Source organism: Squalius cephalus, assembly GCF_949319135.1.
Source record: "Squalius cephalus genome assembly, chromosome: 9".
Taxonomy (NCBI): domain Eukaryota; kingdom Metazoa; phylum Chordata; class Actinopteri; order Cypriniformes; family Leuciscidae; genus Squalius; species Squalius cephalus.
The window spans coordinates 13,631,142-13,649,128 of NC_137130.1; the positions used below are offsets into that span (position 1 = coordinate 13,631,142).

The 17,987-nt window shown below is 38.6% G+C and overlaps 2 protein-coding genes across 10 annotated transcripts in view; one reads left to right on the forward strand and one right to left on the reverse strand.

Annotated features, from left to right (window-relative positions):
• Positions 1-226: 226 nt before the first annotated feature.
• Positions 227-2,722, forward strand: rpl8 (ribosomal protein L8; the record flags this gene model as incomplete). 2 transcript variants are annotated; one of them, XM_079881376.1, is made up of 6 exons in its annotated part: positions 227-352; positions 1,021-1,164; positions 1,259-1,400; positions 1,493-1,711; positions 2,318-2,433; positions 2,538-2,722. In XM_079881376.1, 5 exons carry the CDS (start codon positions 1,027-1,029, stop codon positions 2,694-2,696), a joined length of 774 nt encoding a protein of 257 aa, XP_079737502.1. In that variant the 3' UTR covers positions 2,697-2,722. The 2 variants fall into 2 exon arrangements, with proteins under 2 accessions (XP_079737502.1, XP_079737501.1); XM_079881375.1 differs by lacking the exon at positions 227-352 and having other exon boundaries at positions 997-1,164.
• Positions 2,723-4,294: 1,572 nt separating this feature from the next.
• Positions 4,295-17,987, reverse strand: part of usp9 (ubiquitin specific peptidase 9) — a 43,593-nt gene continuing 29,900 nt past the window's right edge. For 2 of the 8 annotated variants that reach the window (XM_079881359.1, XM_079881357.1), the window contains 23 exons: positions 17,785-17,922; positions 17,522-17,688; positions 16,942-17,050; positions 16,681-16,827; positions 16,443-16,589; positions 16,119-16,326; positions 15,785-16,005; positions 14,850-15,040; positions 14,584-14,757; positions 14,344-14,485; positions 14,049-14,252; positions 13,379-13,934; positions 12,775-12,898; positions 12,429-12,654; positions 12,135-12,264; positions 11,857-12,042; positions 11,235-11,455; positions 10,861-10,949; positions 10,261-10,417; positions 9,952-10,164; positions 9,196-9,303; positions 7,063-7,158; positions 4,295-5,917 (listed from right to left, as the gene is read on the reverse strand). In XM_079881359.1, coding sequence (XP_079737485.1) covers positions 5,783-5,917; positions 7,063-7,158; positions 9,196-9,303; positions 9,952-10,164; positions 10,261-10,417; positions 10,861-10,949; positions 11,235-11,455; positions 11,857-12,042; positions 12,135-12,264; positions 12,429-12,654; positions 12,775-12,898; positions 13,379-13,934; positions 14,049-14,252; positions 14,344-14,485; positions 14,584-14,757; positions 14,850-15,040; positions 15,785-16,005; positions 16,119-16,326; positions 16,443-16,589; positions 16,681-16,827; positions 16,942-17,050; positions 17,522-17,688; positions 17,785-17,922 — 4,089 coding nt within the window. In that variant the 3' untranslated portion in view covers positions 4,295-5,782. Of the gene's footprint in view, positions 5,921-7,062; positions 7,159-9,195; positions 9,304-9,951; positions 10,165-10,260; positions 10,418-10,860; positions 10,950-11,234; positions 11,456-11,856; positions 12,043-12,134; positions 12,265-12,428; positions 12,655-12,774; positions 12,899-13,378; positions 13,935-14,048; positions 14,253-14,343; positions 14,486-14,583; positions 14,758-14,849; positions 15,041-15,784; positions 16,006-16,118; positions 16,327-16,442; positions 16,590-16,680; positions 16,828-16,941; positions 17,051-17,521; positions 17,689-17,784; positions 17,923-17,987 lie in introns of all 8 variants that reach the window. The other 6 variants (XM_079881358.1, XM_079881356.1, XM_079881363.1 and 3 more) reach the window with 3 other exon arrangements.

Here is a 17,987-nt window from a genome sequence, read left to right on the forward strand (position 1 = left end):
TTTCGTACAATTTATGTGCATAAAGTGGGACGGTGCAGATTTTTAAAAGCAAATGTCTGTGTATATTTCTAAAAAACAAAAACAAAAAACAGGTCGCGGTCTAATGACCATGGGAAAATGTGGGTTCCATGGTCAAATCAACAAGTTGAGGGTTGAGAAGAGCCACTGCTGTAAATCACTCACTGTTTTCATTCTGATTTCTTTCTTTCTTTCCTTCCATGTCCAGCCTCTGGAGGGCAGACCGCGTACTGAACACACATCCGGGTACTTGACCCCTCCCGCTCGCCCCATTTCACCGGAAGAAAACCCCCATCACTCCCTTTTGCTTCCTCTTTCCGTCAACGGAGTTTAGGTACGAGAAATAATATTCTGTCTCTCTGCTCAATCTGATTGTTATCACCGTTTAAAGTTCACCATCCACGTATACAATAAGCTGTATATTGTCAACATATTAGTTAAGGACATATCTTTACACTTTTGTGTCTCAGAATGTCGAAATTTAATGTGTTATTTATCATTGAATTTATGATGTCTCTGGTCATGTTGTGGCCTAGAGGACCGGCAATTCTGAAACGACTCGGAGGAGTTTTTGCCTGTTATACGATCCTAATTAATTTATTAAACCGCTTAAACGAGGTATTTAGTATTGTTTTAACCGTAGGTGTGGGATACGGTTCACTGTTATCTCCTCGCAAGTCACATGAGTTCATTATAGCGGCTGGCTGTCACTGTTAGAGGGATAGAATAGACGTGGAGATCGTTATGGACGAATTAGGTACACTGAGAATGAGAACGTTCTTTAAATTAAATTAATGAAACCAAATATAACCGCAAAACAAAAAAACATTGATCCATTTTGTCCAATGCATATTTGCAGAATATATACATTTATTTTTAATCATGTTATTCCCAATCTGTTTCATTGCAATGGTGACAATCAAATGCTATGCAGAATGATACCCTCAATGTAAATATTGCATTGAAATGTCTTATTAAATGTGTATTTGCTTGTTTATACAGGCCACAATGGGACGTGTGATCAGGGGACAGAGAAAAGGTGCGGGCTCCGTCTTCAAAGCCCATGTCAAGCACAGAAAAGGTGCTGCTAAACTCCGTCATATTGACTTTGCTGAACGCCATGGCTACATCAAGGGGATTGTGAAGGTACAATTGTGGATTAAACGTTGAAATTGTTAAAAGGTCACTCATGTCATTTAAAGAGGGAATTGCAAAAAAGAAAAATTGCTTTTTCCTTTAGGACATTATCCACGACCCCGGCCGTGGAGCTCCCCTGGCTAAGGTGGTTTTCCGTGACCCATACCGCTTCAAGAAGAGGACCGAGCTGTTCATTGCAGCTGAAGGCATCCACACGGGGCAGTTCATCTACTGTGGCAAGAAAGGTAATGAACCTTTAAACTGAGATTAAGGCAAGCAAACATCCCAGTCTTATGTGCACCTGTTGATCAAAGTCTCTGTGCTCGAACTGTTATAGCCCAGCTGAACATTGGCAATGTGCTGCCCGTTGGCACCATGCCTGAGGGTACCATTGTCTGCTGTCTGGAAGAGAAGCCCGGAGACCGGGGCAAGCTCGCTCGCGCATCCGGAAACTACGCTACAGTCATCTCCCACAATCCCGAGACCAAGAAATCCAGAGTCAAGCTTCCATCTGGATCCAAAAAGGCCATCTCTTCTGCAAACAGAGCTGTTGTTGGTAAGCAAATGTTATGGTTTCAGAAAATATAAAGTTATGGTTGATATGATTATCTTTTGGAGTAGTATTGTTTTCCTTGCTTTGTATGGTTTTAATTTAGATTTCTGTTTGATCTTCATTTTCTAAAATCCTTAGGCTTGTATTTTTTTTAAATTCTTTTACGAAAGATAAAAGCATTTGCAAAATCTTTTAACTAAATGTACAAACCAGTGAAATGTTTTGTGACTCCAGGGAGCTATAATTTAAGAGCATATTATATTCTATAGCACAGGGTTTCCCAAACTGGGGTTTGTGAGTTGAAGAACTAATACTTATAATGACAAATGTAATTTTGAAAAATATTTTAATAAGAATCAAAGTACAACTGACATTCAGATAAACATAATTTTATGTGACCTTTAACCAACATCAGAGAACTGTGATTGTTATATTGAGAAATTAACTTTAAGCCTCAGGGGTACTTTACAGCGCTGAAAAAAATGCTTGTAAATTACTCATAGCAAACATGTAAGGATTTTTATGTATTCATTTTGGCTTTATAGACTTTGAGACTGAATTCAATGTGAACTGAATTCAATATGACACATTTAATGTCATATGTTAAAGGTGTTGTTGCTGGCGGTGGTCGTATTGACAAACCAATCCTGAAGGCAGGACGTGCATACCACAAGTACAAGGCCAAGAGGAACTGCTGGCCTCGTGTCCGTGGTGTGGCTATGAACGTAAGCAAATTAAATTTATTTTTCTGCGATTATGGATTGCACAGTCTGATTTTTTTTCCCTCTATGTTGGTTTTAAATCTGCTGTATGCCGTTTCTTTTTCCAGCCTGTTGAGCATCCCTTCGGTGGTGGTAACCATCAGCATATTGGCAAGCCCTCAACAATCAGGAGGGACGCGCCCGCTGGACGCAAGGTCGGTCTCATCGCTGCCCGTCGTACTGGCAGACTGCGTGGAACAAAGACCGTCCAGGACAAAGAGAACTAACGTGTATCTTCATAATAAAATGTGTCTCAACAAATTCCATTTTCCTGTTGATGTCTTTGTCAGTTATCACTTACTATCTCTGCACAAGCACGACTAGTGTTGTCAAGTAAAAAATAATAGATGTTAGAATGCTACATGGTGCCTGCAAGATCTCAATTTATAGTTCTCAGATATTTTACAGGTTAATAGCAGACCTTCTACATTTGAGTTTTATTCAACTTGTGTAGTTATAATGCAATAGATTAAGAGAAGTGTAGTTTTTTGATTAGCTCTAGGGTTTTTTCTTAAGGGTCATGGAATTTTAAAATTGTATACAGACCTGAAAAAGATTTAAATATTTATTCCCTATGCGAAATGTGTATATATTTATGTAGTTATTTTGTCATACTCCAATCAGAAGCATTTTAGTTTTAACAATTATATTTAAAAAAAACTAAAGTTAAATGAGAGCATGGGAAATGACCAAAGCACACCTAGGTGCTGTAGATCAAGTGCAAAACAAACTAAGCATCTTCAATACAGAGCATGTAGCAAGTAATGACAATAACTTTTTTTAATTAAGATTGGCCTTGTGGGTAATTAAAGCTGGTTAAGGGGCTGGTGGCAGCAACCTACCAAAAATTGGAGGTGCGATTTAAGAGAGTTTTCATGACAGCCTTTACCATAATATTCCCAGAATTGTTGCATTTTAAAGAAAATTTGTTGGTTTAATGCATTTTTAACAGTTGTTCTGGGTGCCTTTTCTGGTCAGAGGCTGAACATAAACAAAAAAAAAAAGCTTACAAAGATGAGGATAGTTTGGAACTGCAGTCCAACCCATTTTTAAATCTTAAGCTAAATCCTTGCACCTAAAAGACCAATAATGTTTATTTGCATATGATTGACAAATTTGGTAAAAAATATTCCTGTTCATTCTAGGCAAACTGAATTAAAGGAGAAGTTCACTTTTAAAATGAAAATTCTGTCATCATTTACTCACCCTCATGTTGTTTCAAACCTGTATGAATTTCTTTCTTCTGCTGAACAGAAAGGAAGATATTTAGAAGATTATCAGTAACCAGACAGTTTTTGGGTCCCAATGACTTCCATAGTATTTTTGTTCCTACTATGGAAGTCATTGGGACTCAAAAACTGTCTGGTTACTGATAATCTTCTAAATATCTTCCTTTCTGTTCAGCAGAAGAAAGAAATTCATACAGGTTTGAAACAACATGAGGGTGAGTAAATGATGACAGAATTTTCATTTTAAAAGTGAACTTCTTTAAGTTGTCTTAATTATTCTATGAATTATAAAGGCATTTTAAGAAAGTAATACCTGACTCACCAACACACATTTTTAAATTTGTGGCTTTAGAGCTGTGTACTCAACAGTGACAAATTTGTGAATTTAATACAATAAATACATAAAACATCATGCAGGTCTGAATCTTGACAATAACAGAGACACTTTCCCGATTTCTTTTCTTTATTCTTGAAGGGCGCAATGCTTTTTTCTAATATTTCTGTGCACAAAAACCTCACAAAGTGAAAGTCAACATTGTGACTGTGGCTTCAGAATTCAACGTCACATCATGGCCAAAACAAAAGTCGGCAAAAAACAGGGCGATGAACTCTGTACAGTCAATAATCTTTAAAAATAACACAAGGACAAAAATGTTCCTCTTAAATCAAATTCTATTTTTCTTTTAGTGAAATACAACAAAATAAATTCTATAAAATAAAACAGCAAAATATTTAAATATATGATGGGCAGAATATTTTCATTTGCAGGAGTATTTGGTATTTTTCCAACAAAATCCAAGAAAAAAAAAAGCATTCAAGTTACCAATTAAATACATACAGTATCTACTGATGTTTACTCCTTTAATCCAAGAGACTTTACTAACTGAAGTTGCAACATGACTAACCAGCAGTTATTTTATGGTACAACCCTGCTTTTACGTTCACTCTCCTTAAATGAAGAATCCCCAGACAGAGCCTCTATTCGAGAACACGAATGTGAACAGGGATCACGAATTTAGGCGATCGTCTAAATTGCCAGGTCATTTGTCTGACACAATGTTCAAGACAAATAAGCAAAACGAGTTCTGTCCACTAATGTTCCAGGCATCCTGGCATTAACTGTTGCATATATTTTCTCTTTCTAAAATTCCTATCATCAAAACCTAAGTGTTTATCCCACCCAAAAAAAAAGCGACAGCCAAATATTTATCCGAGGAAACGTGTGCAATTGTAAAGCCACTTATTTCTTACATTGCTTCGAAAACATCAAATCTAGAAGAGCATATGGAGGAGGGGACCAACAAAAGGGCTCTTCCAAATCACTGTGGAAAAAGAAATCACAGAATTGCCCTTCAGCTATGCTAGTTTGATGTGAAGCCATGCTAAGATGTTACAGCGTGTCAGCTGGAGCTTTCAAATTATTGAATTATTACCAGAAAAAAAAAGAAAGAAAGAAAGGCAATAGGAGTTTCCAGATTAAAATTGCATCATCACCCCATTCACATCAACTAAACGTCAAGATCATCACCCAACCGTCCCATCGTTCACAAACTATGGCCAACTCTTGCTCACGAGGTGCCGTAGCCGGTTAAGCTTTGACATGAATATAATGTATGATCAAAAGCAGAATGACCCAAACGGCCCAAACCTTACTACTGAGCATGGGATAAAACAGGGATTTTTTTTTTTTGTCTTTCACCATTGTATTTGCATTTTTTTTTTTTTTTTTGTGTTGTTTTTCCATTTTCATAAATCTGCAGTCTCCCAACAGCATCACACACGCTGTTGCTTTTGAACAGTCAAAACATTAACATAGTATGTACACCTCTGTCATGAGACAAGTGCGTCAGGCCCGTTTTATTATTACAAACAATATGCACAGTCCACTGCAAGTTACACTTTTGACAGTTAATACTGCAGAGCAGACAGTGAAGAGACTCCACTCCAGGGTTAGAAATTGAGGGAAGCTGAATGTTCTGGTTACACAGGCTCTGGAGTGGAGCAGCATGGTGGGGCCTGGCCTTGCTCTGGATTCGAGTATCTCGCTGGAGAATTCAGATGGAGGACAGTGTGACAACATATTGTTAGTCTTTAGTCTGGGTGGGCGGCACCTCCTCAGGGGGCTCCCAGTTCTCTTGTGCTCGTGGGCCTGGACGCTGAGGGTTGTTGACGTGCTGTGCTGCGGGGCCAGTGTACGGCTGCGCATGCGGGAGGTTATTCTGCTGAAGAGATGCCAGAACAATCAAATGAGTGCATAACAATCAGAGATCACATTTATACTCATGTTTTACTTAGATTTGTAAATGCATTGTATATTAACACTTACAAAATATTTCTTATATAAACCCTGTTCTTTTGAACTTTTTTTCAACATTAAATGTTTCAGAAGCACCAAAACAGCATATTAGAATGATTTCTTAAGGATCATGTGACACTGGAGGAATGCTGCTGAAAATTCAGCGTTGCCATCACAGGAATAAATTATATTTAAATATACATTTTCCCCGCCATTGACGGAATTTAAGCAATCTGTTTCCACTGTTATACAGAAGGGGGTGCTATTACGCATCTTCTGAAAGAGAACAGAATCTCCAGAACCAAAATCAAAAAGTAGAAACAAGTGATAGAAGTGATTGCTTGTGCATATGTAAGCTAACGCGATCAAAAACAAATTAAAAATGCCTAAATGTCAAACCCACAAAGAGGTATAGGACTGTGCAAGCTTTTGGGATGTTGGCAGACTATCTAATCATTCTGTTTTGATTTTTGTTCAAAATCTGATCTGGACAGTCTTCTGCAAAAATGCCAACATTTTCTCAGCTTTTTGTTCAAAATGTTACTTTTTAATGAAACTTACCCAAATTCAAGTGTTGATGAACGCATGAAGATAGGAAAAAACAAAATTTTAAAGCAGAGGTTCTGTTCTTTGTTTTGATGTATTGTATGTTCAGATATTCATTTAGCAACATATTCTAAGGGCCATGAAATTTTGTGAAAATGATCAAATGCTGGTGCTGACTGGTAACTTGCTGGCGGGGAAAGAGTTAAATAAAAAAAAAGTTGTAATAATATTTCACAATTACTATTTGTACTGTATTTGATCAAATAAATGAAAAGTCTTAATGAAAATGACTTCAGTTAAAATCTTTAGCCATCTGATAAATCTAAAAACAATCTTTCAAATCAAGAGGGGTGTTGAGTGCCTTTTTTAGGCATATCAAAAAACAAAACAAAAAAAACACTAAAGTTTGCAGTGAAGAAAGCTTATTAAAGTCTTTGAAATTGTCCTTTCAATTCACATACATTGCATATACACAGTTTAAAATATGACTAGTAAGAGATTTGTTTGACTAAAGCTCAGTACCTGTTGAAACTTTGTGCCTGGAGAGTGAGGGTACAGAGCAGTGTCCTCTGGGGGAGAAGGGTCCTGCTCTTCAAGGGCCTCCTGCTCATCAGGCTCCTAAAACAACCATCATAAATGAAATTATGCACTAGATTTCAATTATGCCTTTTTTATTAAATACAAAATGATTCTTTGGTTTGGTTTCTTTAATACTAACTAACCAGGGATGTGAGTGAATAAAGTCCTCTATAGAGAGTCCATTACATGTTAAACATGCAAAGCCAATATAATATGAAGGCCCAGGGTTTATAGGTTTGATTTAGATCAGGGATGGGCAACTTTGGTCCAGAAGGGCCACTGTCCTGCAGTGAGTTTAGCTCTAATCCTAATCAAACATACCTGAACCAGCTAATCAATAGGGCTGGGAGAAAAAAAAAAAAAAAGGAAAAAAAAAAAAAAAAAAAATCGATTCACCTAGCCATTGCAATTTTTTTTTTTTATGATTCTAAAATCTAAATTCTAAAAAAATAATTCCAGAAACTATATTATTTCAAATTCAATTGCTTTATTCTTGTCCTTGGTTGTAGATGAGGTTGACATAAGTTAGCCACTTTCGTTCCAACAGAGGATGAAATGTGTCGTTATCTACGAGTGTTGAGTGACGTAATATCCCAAGTGGACGCGTGGAAGAGACGTGAGACTGAAACACTGAAAAGCCCTCGCACTACTCATATGCTGAGAGAGAGATAAGACAATAGAGCTGCACGATTCATCTTTAAAAGACTATGATCTTGATTCAAACACCCACGCGATCTTTTAATTCGTCTGTCTATTAAACTTTTGACAAAATCATATCGCAACATTCAAAGCTGTGTTGGCGCTGCCACTGACCTGGAGAGAGTTGTCATGAAACAGCTTCACAAACAGTCTTTTCAACCTTATAGTATCATCATTTCTGTGATGCAATTGTTAAAATTATCATAGAAGTACTTGGATAAGTTTAAAGTTCAAATATATCTACGATAGCATAGCTTTTGATAGAAACTTGGTGCTTAAAATGAGGCATTTATCGATTATATTGTTTCGCCACTAAGTGGCGACAAGTTACTGTTAAAAAATGTATTTATTGAATCATTTATTCAAGAGAATGTAGTATTGTATGATGCTTCTGAAATAAAAGTCAGAAAGATGTGATGATTTGTTTTTGTAAATATGACTCATCTTATACATCATGTACAGTCTGTATAAGTGTATGATTTAACTTTTCCCGATGGTCTAGTGGTAAAAAAAAAATGCAAATATCAAATCGCAATACTTGTAGAATCGTAATTCTTTAAATCTTATTGGCACCCAAGTATTGTGATGGTATTGAATCGGGAGATGGGTGTATCGTCCCAGCCCTACTAATCAATGTCTGAAGGGTTACAAGAAAGCTACAGGCAGGTGAGTTTTCATCAGGGTTGGAGCAAAACTCTGCAGGACAGTGGCCCTCCAGGACTGACGTTGCCCATCCCTGATTTAGATTTAGATTTAGAAGGCAAATAAACTTGGAACACTGTACTACTCAAGACATACTTAAATTGAATGACAGATGAGAGAACACCATAAATGGACAACACATACCAAGCACTCCTATACTTCGATTTTACTGAAATTGTTTTCCAAACTAAAAGGAAGCTTCCGATGACACAGGAATTTGCACATGGATGAATTGATTAGACAAAAGCTTTTCTTGAACATAGAGCTCTACCCCCATGGGAGTTAATCATCAGAATTGGATATAAAACTAACCAAATTTGCAGTCATACAAAAGCTTCTTAATAGTGCCGGAACGTTTTCAGATCAGATTACCAGAACGATATCACATCCCCAAAAGAAATTAAAAGAAGACTCAAACAAAACAGAAAAACACCACCAGACACAAAGATTACCTCCAACTCATCTGTACACTATAGCCAAGGCTTAGAGTTTTCGAACACTTAGATACCACATTAAGACTTGTAGTTGGGTAGAAAGAAACAGTTTGGACACACTGAGATGAGGACGAAATAACAGTTGATTCAGAGTTGTTTTTGAGGTAGGTGGAAGATGGTTCTGTCTACATCACGCCCTGTGAACATCAAAAAGACTATGGCCGGGCCATACGAGTCTTACGGTGTGCTGTTGTTGGCCTGTCACTTCCCCTGGCAAAAGTTGCTGTGTCGAGGACGGGTTCCGGCCAGCGTCCTCTTCAGATACCACCTCGTGCTTCGTTAAGTGACACTATTTTGAAATGGCAGTTAATATTGTACACTTAAAACAAATTATGCATATATGGCTGTATACATTTAACATTTGTGGTAATTTGCTATTCATCATTAAACTGGATTTGATTAAGCAAGCGCTTTAGTTCCGCAAATTAATAGAAATTCTTTAAAAAAATATCTATGACATGAAATCAAGCATAAATATAATGAAACTTAAATTTATGCAAATATCAACAGCATTTATAATTGCTTTGCATTAGAAAAACAAACAAATAAACCTGGAAATAAAAATGTCGAAAACTCAAAGCCCTACCTATAGTTAAACATGGCTATTTAGCACTCAAAACATTTCTAGATTAGCACTCTTTTCAAAATCCTTTTCACAATTATTTTCCAAAAGTTAAAATGTTTGATATGTGTGCCAGCCCATCATTATACAGTCATAGTGTGATTTATGTGCTGATTTCTGAAAGGTTTTTTTTTCAGTAAAAAGTATTTACTGAAAGGGGTTCTGTAAAAGGCAATCATGCAAAAATTAAAACAAAAGTAATTATTAAAAAGTCTGACTAATAGGCAAAGCACACATGCATGATTACAATTTTTAAACTAAATATACTGGCACTAATTCTTCAGACAATGAGGGGTGGCATGAGCCAACACATACCTCCTCTGGGCACAACTCGCAGGCCTTGGCTAAAGTCATACGGGCACTGTGGGAGCGCTCCAGGAAGTATCCATTGGAAGTCTCATTGCTCTGAACAGGAGGGGACCAGTTGTTATACGTGTACTGGGTATTGCCAGTGTACGGTCTTCGTTCCAGCTCATCACCGAGCCACTCCACTGCCCATGTCCACTTCCTCTTTAGATCGCCATTGCTCTGGAACAGGCAAAACAACCAGTTTTTGCATATTCAAAACCATAAAACAAACCCATCCAAGTGCACAGTCTTTTATTTTTATGCAGTTGTTCTCACCTGGAGAATCTGATAGGCCACTGAGCAGTTGCTGAAAAGAGCCACCATGCATTTGATACACTGATAAGCTCTCTTTTGGTAGTGGTTTTTGGAGCGCTGAATGGTGTCAAAAAGCCCATCACGGTCATCAGGGATTCCCTTCAGCACATTGTGGATCCTAACAAACCATAAAGAAAAGGAGCAGTGAAAGACATCATTATGCGATCATGAATTTCATTCACCCATGGATGTAAAAAAGATGTGTTCAAGAGTTCCTACACGTTTTCCATTTCAAAATTTCTTTTTTTGAATTCTCTGTAGATATTTTGGACCATATTTAACATCTGATAAATGGTTTTAATTCCAACTGTTAACGTGCATGTTATATTCTGACCATCTCACAAAAAAAAAAAAAAAAAACCTGCTTGTATGACTTTATATTTTGTCAAAAAAGAAAGGGGACAATATACTGGAAACAAATTTTTCTATATCATCTAGACCTGGAAATAAATAAAATTCCATACTTTTTTCATAATGCATAGGAAACCAGTTTTTGCTGTACATTGGTTTATATAAAAGGAATTTGCTAAAGATGAAATAACAGTAGAAATGCAGACTGACCTGTGAGTCTGCCATGAGTCCTCAATAAATAAGATCTGGAGAAGCAAGTCCAGGTAAGGCCTTAACTCATACGTGTATGAATATGCCACCTACGCAAAAAAAAGATTGACATTAATTAATATCTCCAGAAAGGTTTAAAAAAAAAAATAAAAAAAAAAAAATAAAAAAATTCAGAATGATCATCCAAACAGACGTTTTGAATCTACTTGACTCAAATGACTAACAGAAGAAAAACCATAAAAAAACAGCTAAAATAACTAAGGCATGCTTTCAATACTTATCAAAACATGAATATTAAATTGATTAACTAACTCGCAAGTAATCACCACCAGCTATACCGTGCTTGTCTTTCAGAAGTTGCTGATCTCACTCACCTGCCACAGTAGTTCACTAAGCACAGTGGAAGAAAACTGAGGGTTCTCCCAACAGCAGAATCTTAGCAGTTTGATAGTGTCCTCTGAGTTACTGCAGTCTTCGATAATCTTCTTTACATAACTGGTGCGCACAAACAGAATGTCCACCACCAGCTGCTGCAGAGGCATGATGGGAGCAGTGATGTTGGGGTCTCCATATGGGTTTGGCAGGGGAGGGTTACCTAAAAATGTCAAGATTAGGAAATGTCAGCTCATAACCTGGCTGGTGGTCTGGGCAGAAGTGGAGAAAAACTTTCTTTGCGAATACAAATACTTAAATCAGTATCAACAGATCAAACTACTCTAAACACTATGGAACAATGGCAAAACCATGTATTTGATACTGGCATGGCAGTAAAAAAAATATATATTGGTGCAGATCTGCTTGACTGTAAATGCCCTCAGCTCCAAGCAATGCCAACCTGGCACTCATGCCTGGAGATGGCTTTGTGTCAGTCAGGAAGTCCTGAGCAAGGATGAGGATCTTCATTGGGCAATGGGGACCGAAACTACATGTGAAAGCCTACAGACCATTTTGTTATCAGATTACAAACATTTGGAAGCAGGGTATAAAACTCATTACCGTTGATTGATGACTGCATACGTGATGTCACATCACAGCAGCGAACCAGCTGTGAGACAACAGTATAGAGCTTTCCCAGCTCAGCATACTGGTACTTAATTGGAGGGCCAGGACCCTCGTCCAGGGCCACAAGCATGAAGTTGGCTGGTACCCCAAGCTTCAACAGCTGCGTCTTCTCTGCCAAGCCTGAGTGAACGAAATGAGGAGTGAGACAGGACAGCACTGTAGCATGCAAGTCTGCATGGATGAAGACCTTAAGGCTGGCAATTGCTCCTTACCAAGGTTGGCATACATGACGAAAAGGTTGAAGTACTGCTGCAGATGACGGCCATGCTCAGACACTTCCCTTCTCAGCAGATTAAGTACGGCACGGAACAAGTGCTCACTTAGGCTCAAATTATCACAGCCCTGAGACAAAAGGACAAAAACCGTAATGTACAAAAACCTATGGACTGAGATGCCACATCAAGCTGCAAAAGTCAGGCATCCACAGGTATTTTTAGATTTTCCATGAATGCACAAAAGCCTGTATAGAGACTGAAATGAATACTAACTAGACTGAAAAGACGTACCTGACTTGAAGGTCCAGGTGAGGCAATCGGTGAAGGGCAGGGTCCATCTTGCAATGAGAAATGTGCAATGAATACGATGAGTTTGGAAAAAGCCCCTCGAACCTCTGCACTGGGGCACTCAAGCAGGTACTCAGAGAAGCGGTTTGGATATGCAAAGAGGACGTTGTGTGCAAACCAGTAACGCACATTCTTACTATGTCGCAGCAAGATGCAAAGAGCATCATACCTGAAAAAAAAAAAAAACATTGATAAACAAGGATCAAGTAACTGTTGAAGAACACATGCAAATATGTGCCTGACACACACACACACACAAACAAACATACACACACACACACACGCTTACCAATCGCTAGCAGGGCCACGGACTACTTTCTTGGTGTGGAATCCAGTACTGAAGAGAAATCTAGCAGCAAGCTGTATACTAATCATAGCCATTTCTTCTGCTTCAGGCAAAAGGTGGTCTTGACCTAAAAGACAAATTCAAACACTGATGGATAAGAGAACAAAAACCTCTGCAAAATACTGAATCTAATGCCAAATTTACACTGCAGAGAAGTGGAGGAACAAACATGCATCTGAAAGTGGTATTTGGGTGTATTTACACAGACAGTTTAATGTTGCTAAGAGGTGGTATAAGTGCATTTGCACAGTAATAACTATACTTAGACGCTTGCATCTTATTGAAGCGACTCTATAAAAAACGCGTCTTGAGATGTTTTTTCCCATTCCACTGCCCGTGTCCTGCGTTTTTTTCAAAGCAAAAATGCATTGTGTGAATGGCCCCTAATGCATTTCAGAGGACTTTTGTCCAGCACATATACCATTGTTCAAAAGTTTGGGGTCAATTAGATTTTGTTTTTCTTTTGAAATAATTAAATTGCTCAAGTGACAGCCCTAATCCCATCTACAACAGAAGAGAACAAAGCAAGGTCGATGGCTGGATTTACCTGGCGGTGAGTTCAAGTACACACTGTTACAGGTCAGCAGTTTCCTGATGAACTGGAAGTACTCCAAGCTGTACTGCATACGGTTGTGCATAAACTGCACATTCTGTTTGCGCACACTGCGTTCGATAGCAGAGGGCATCTTCACCTGGTGAGGTTTGCTGGTCACTGTGAGCTCAGTGATGTATTTAACCAGCTCACTGTCCTTGTCTAATGTGTCCATTCGCTCATAAAAGAGGATGTAGGCGTTCCACCAGCGCTTCTGCCGCCTGTAGGACATGCGTTTCATCATGTGGTCAAAGACCTCACCCATGTACTCCCCACCAAAGCACTGGTTCTTCATCTCCTCGTCGTCGTCCATCTTGCATTCGGTGACATCACCATCGTCAAACTTGTACCAACGGTTCCTTTCTCCCTCACCACCACTGCCATTCCTCTGAATGATGTAGGAGTAATAATGACCTCCACTAGCCTGGCCTGAGTGGACCAGCACTCCCACTAAACGATAACGAGAGCTACAGGGGGGTTCCGGCTCTGACGGCTCATTCTGCTGGATCACCTGGTGCCATAAAGAACAACTTAAACTCCAGTTATGTAAAACATATTCCCAAATCACATTTATTTAAATTAAACACATCTTAAAGACCAAAGAAAGAGCATGTTGGTGTAATACCTGGTTTTCTGGGTGCACATCGGACCCCTCCAGCTTAGCTACTCCAGCTACTGTATAGGGCTCCATATCTAACTCCCGTGGGAACTCAAAGTAGTCATTGAACTTAATGGCACACTCTCGTTCCCAGTCATAATCAAAGCGTTTCAGCTGGATGGCCAGCACTGGAGGAAGCTTCTTAATGAGCAAACGCTTCACTGTGTCCACCTGCCACAAAGACATCACCACCTTGAGCTTAATATGGCGTTCTCTTAAATCAACAATAAGAGACAAAGATAATTTAAAATGGAACACGCACCTTCTTGTTGCACTTTTCACAGTGGTAGGCATTTGCACCCTCAAGCAAGTCTCCTTTTACATACTGCTCCATAGAATCGAGGAGATTTTGATGGTTTCTGATATCTACATTCAACGTCGTAAACGATTCCTCACATTCATATCTGAAAAGACAGTATGGAGTGTTTCAATGAGACACAAAGTATCTAGTAAGGGAAAAAACAAAGTCCTAACAAATCACAGTATTAGATTTCTGATGTACCTGTGAGGACAGCCCTGACATATTTTCTGGTCAGCAAAAGAGCCACCCAGTATTTTGCTCAGCATGGCAGGATGACCCAGTGCTTTCAAAGCCTCGTCTAAACTGTCCACCAGCGAGTTGAAAAACTCCAGAGCATCATGCTGTTCCCTCAGATTGACTGGTTCACCCCACAACCTGCAGAGAGAGGAAGAGATGAAGAGACCAGTTTAAAGTGTTGCATATTGTCCTGTAGTCTTAAAAGAAACGAAAACAGAGGGAGAACTTACCGAAACTGCTTCCAGAAACCCCTAGGCACGTAGTATTGCAATCTGGAGGCAGCCAAGTGTCCAAAAATGACCTGCAACTGCCGGAGAACCCCAATGTTGTATTCCTTCCTGTCCTCTGACTTACCAAGAGAAGGTTTGTCTTCAAACTGGTGCTGATAGCCAAACACCTCATCCCGGGGATCCACATTACTCTGCAAAATTAAAGCAAGATTTTCAGTAAATTGAAGTAACTTCCATTTCGATATGATTAAAACAGAGATCTTTTGTAAAAATGCCCTCAGCTCCAGGGAATGGCAACAGGGCATACACCCTGGAGATGGCTATATTTGTCAGTCACTTGGTACTGAGAAAGGATGATCATCATCACTGGGCAGTTCAACAATTAAACAAGTACAATGTAATTTTAATGACATGAACATACAATAGAAACTGAAGACACAATCTCTCTTAGAGCAGTCCACTAATTATGCTTCTAAAACAACAAGTGCAAGAGATGTAAGCACTCTCTGGATTATTAAAGCTCACACCTGAGCTTAATTAAGGTGGGAAATGAGAAGCCACACCCCTCCATCTGAGCTGTTCCCAAGGCAATATGAATCTAATACTAAATAATACTAAAATAACACTGAAGCACTTTTTAATCTTCAACACTTTATATGGACCAAAAGTGAAGTGAGTTCACTTTCACACTCTCGCATTCGCACTATCCATTGAAAGTGACTTCAAATATGTAATGGCCAAAAATATAGAATCTCTAAAATTTGAAAATCAAATGAACCTTAAACACTTCGCATTCGCACTGTGCTTTTTAATTGAACCATACTAGGACCATATCTAGAGATATTTGTTTTGCATAATAGGAGTCTATGTTTGTTCGAAGCATTCACATAAAGGCTAAAATTCTCATGAACTGAATGAACCATGTTAGGCAGTACCTCATTATCTTGCTTCTCGTCTCCAGACATATCATCATCCACATCGCTGCCTGTGCCTTCGATGGCCAGGATGCCATTCCTGATGGGGGGAATCATGTAAAGCTGCTGGATAACTGAGTTCATGTAGCAAGTCGCACCTGCATTTTTCAGACCCACAAACCCCTTGGTGGGCCGTGGGCCAACTGGTGGCAAATATTCCCATTCTGTGAGTGGTTCACAACCTGAAGATACATTAAAAAAAAACAAGTTAATAACTGCATATATGATGGAGTTGACTGCACTGTTTCTAGGAATCAGAATCTGCTGCACTTCTTTCTAATATTTGCACACACACCTAAATAGTACATATCAGTTAGTGTGTCCACAATCTGCTTGAGATTTCGCACACATCCAACGGCAAGTGCAACCAGCAGTTCAAAGCCAGCAGTGATGGTGGCTGGGGTGCTACACACAGGTATGGCCTGTTCAGTGGGGAATTCTCCACTCTTCATGTATTGCAGGTACACATTAGATGCTGGGAACAGGAAGTCATCCATTAACTCCTATAAAGAGTTTGTACAAAGAAAAGGAAAATCAATTAGTTTTGACACAATGCAGCCACAAATAGGCATTTTGTTTATTTTATTTTTTGTCAATTAAAAATGGCCAAGGAGATTACCTTGATGAGACTAGCACCTCCTTTTTCACAGCCAATGTAGAACTTCTTCTCTGGGGTCTGGAAAGCCAATAGCTCTTTTGTGACACCAATATGACCTTCCAAAATGGTCTCCTCAACCCCAGGATCCCCAGTCCTCTTCACTTCATCCTAAAAATAAATGGAGACAATACTCAAAATTGCACACACTAAAGTTTGCTTTGTGTTAATTCCAAAAAGAAGTTTAAGTAAATGAACATACCCGGATTCGCTTTAACCAATCAATCTCATTGTTTAAGAGAACTTCTGCATTAGGAAGATTAATGTTGCTGTTATATGCATAGTTGAGTAAGTGCCTTAGAAGAGTGAAGTAATCAGCAGCGTGCTTTGCCCGCTCTTTTGCAGTGCTCTGGAACACAAATGGATACAGAGAACTATAAATCATGAGATGTTCTGAATTAGCAAAAAAAGGAAACATTTTAATCTTCCAGCTTTGTCCCAGAGAAATATGAAAGACACTTACACCTAAAACTGTGAAGAGAAGGGTGATGAAGAACAGAAGAGGCCTATGGCCCATACAACATCGGGTCGCCATGAGGAAGAACTGTTCTTGGGACATTTGTCGAACAGACCTAGGAGCAAACATCAGAATGTATTAGCTATGAATTTTATGAAATTGTTGGTTTGTCTCTAAACCACACATCATATTTGATAAAATTACAGAAATCAGTTTCCAACTGATTGTCCAAATCAGAAAACAAAATCTTAATTTCAGGTTCATACTCTGAATTCCTCACTGAGCTTAGTTTCATAGTTAATTTTAAATTTTCAGTTAAATTTCTTGACATTATGTAAATAGGTTGCATTAATTAATAATAAATTACAAAATTAAATAATAAAAATAATTAAACATTTAAGGATTTTACAATTCAAAACATTTCTGAAAGTCTAGTATAATATGTTATAAAATTAAATAAATACTAAAAAAAGCATATTTTTTTTATTTTTTTTAAAAAGTTATACATTTCAAAAGGAACAGCATGACTGAAATGGCCCAAGCACACTACCCAATGAAAGTTTAAAAGATGTCTACGATAACTCACTTGCTCTGGCAGTGCAGCAGCAGATCTATAATGAAGGTCTGCCAGGCCTTTTCTTTGCTAAGTGCATCTAGTGCAGTGGGCATGAGAGCGAAACACAGGGTCATGACTTCAAGAGCTTCACAGCACACCTGCTCATCTTCTGCATCCGGCTCATTGCCAGCATTGGTCTGCGGGAGATCACACATAACAGGCGTAAATATTGAGTCTGATTCTTATCAATCAATCACACATAGGGGTGTTTCAATACAGATAAGAACTAGAACCTTCTCATAGATCTTGCTGATCTCCTCATTAGAACTGAAGACGTGCTGAACAGAGCCGCAGCCAGAAGCCCAGACTATCTTCTGAACTGCTCGAATGACACAGATATCTGGGATATACTTGGAGGCCTGGAAGAAGTTCTAGGTATAGGAACAGAAGGACAAACTTTGAAAACTGAGCTTGAAACATGAGGCATTTCCCTTGT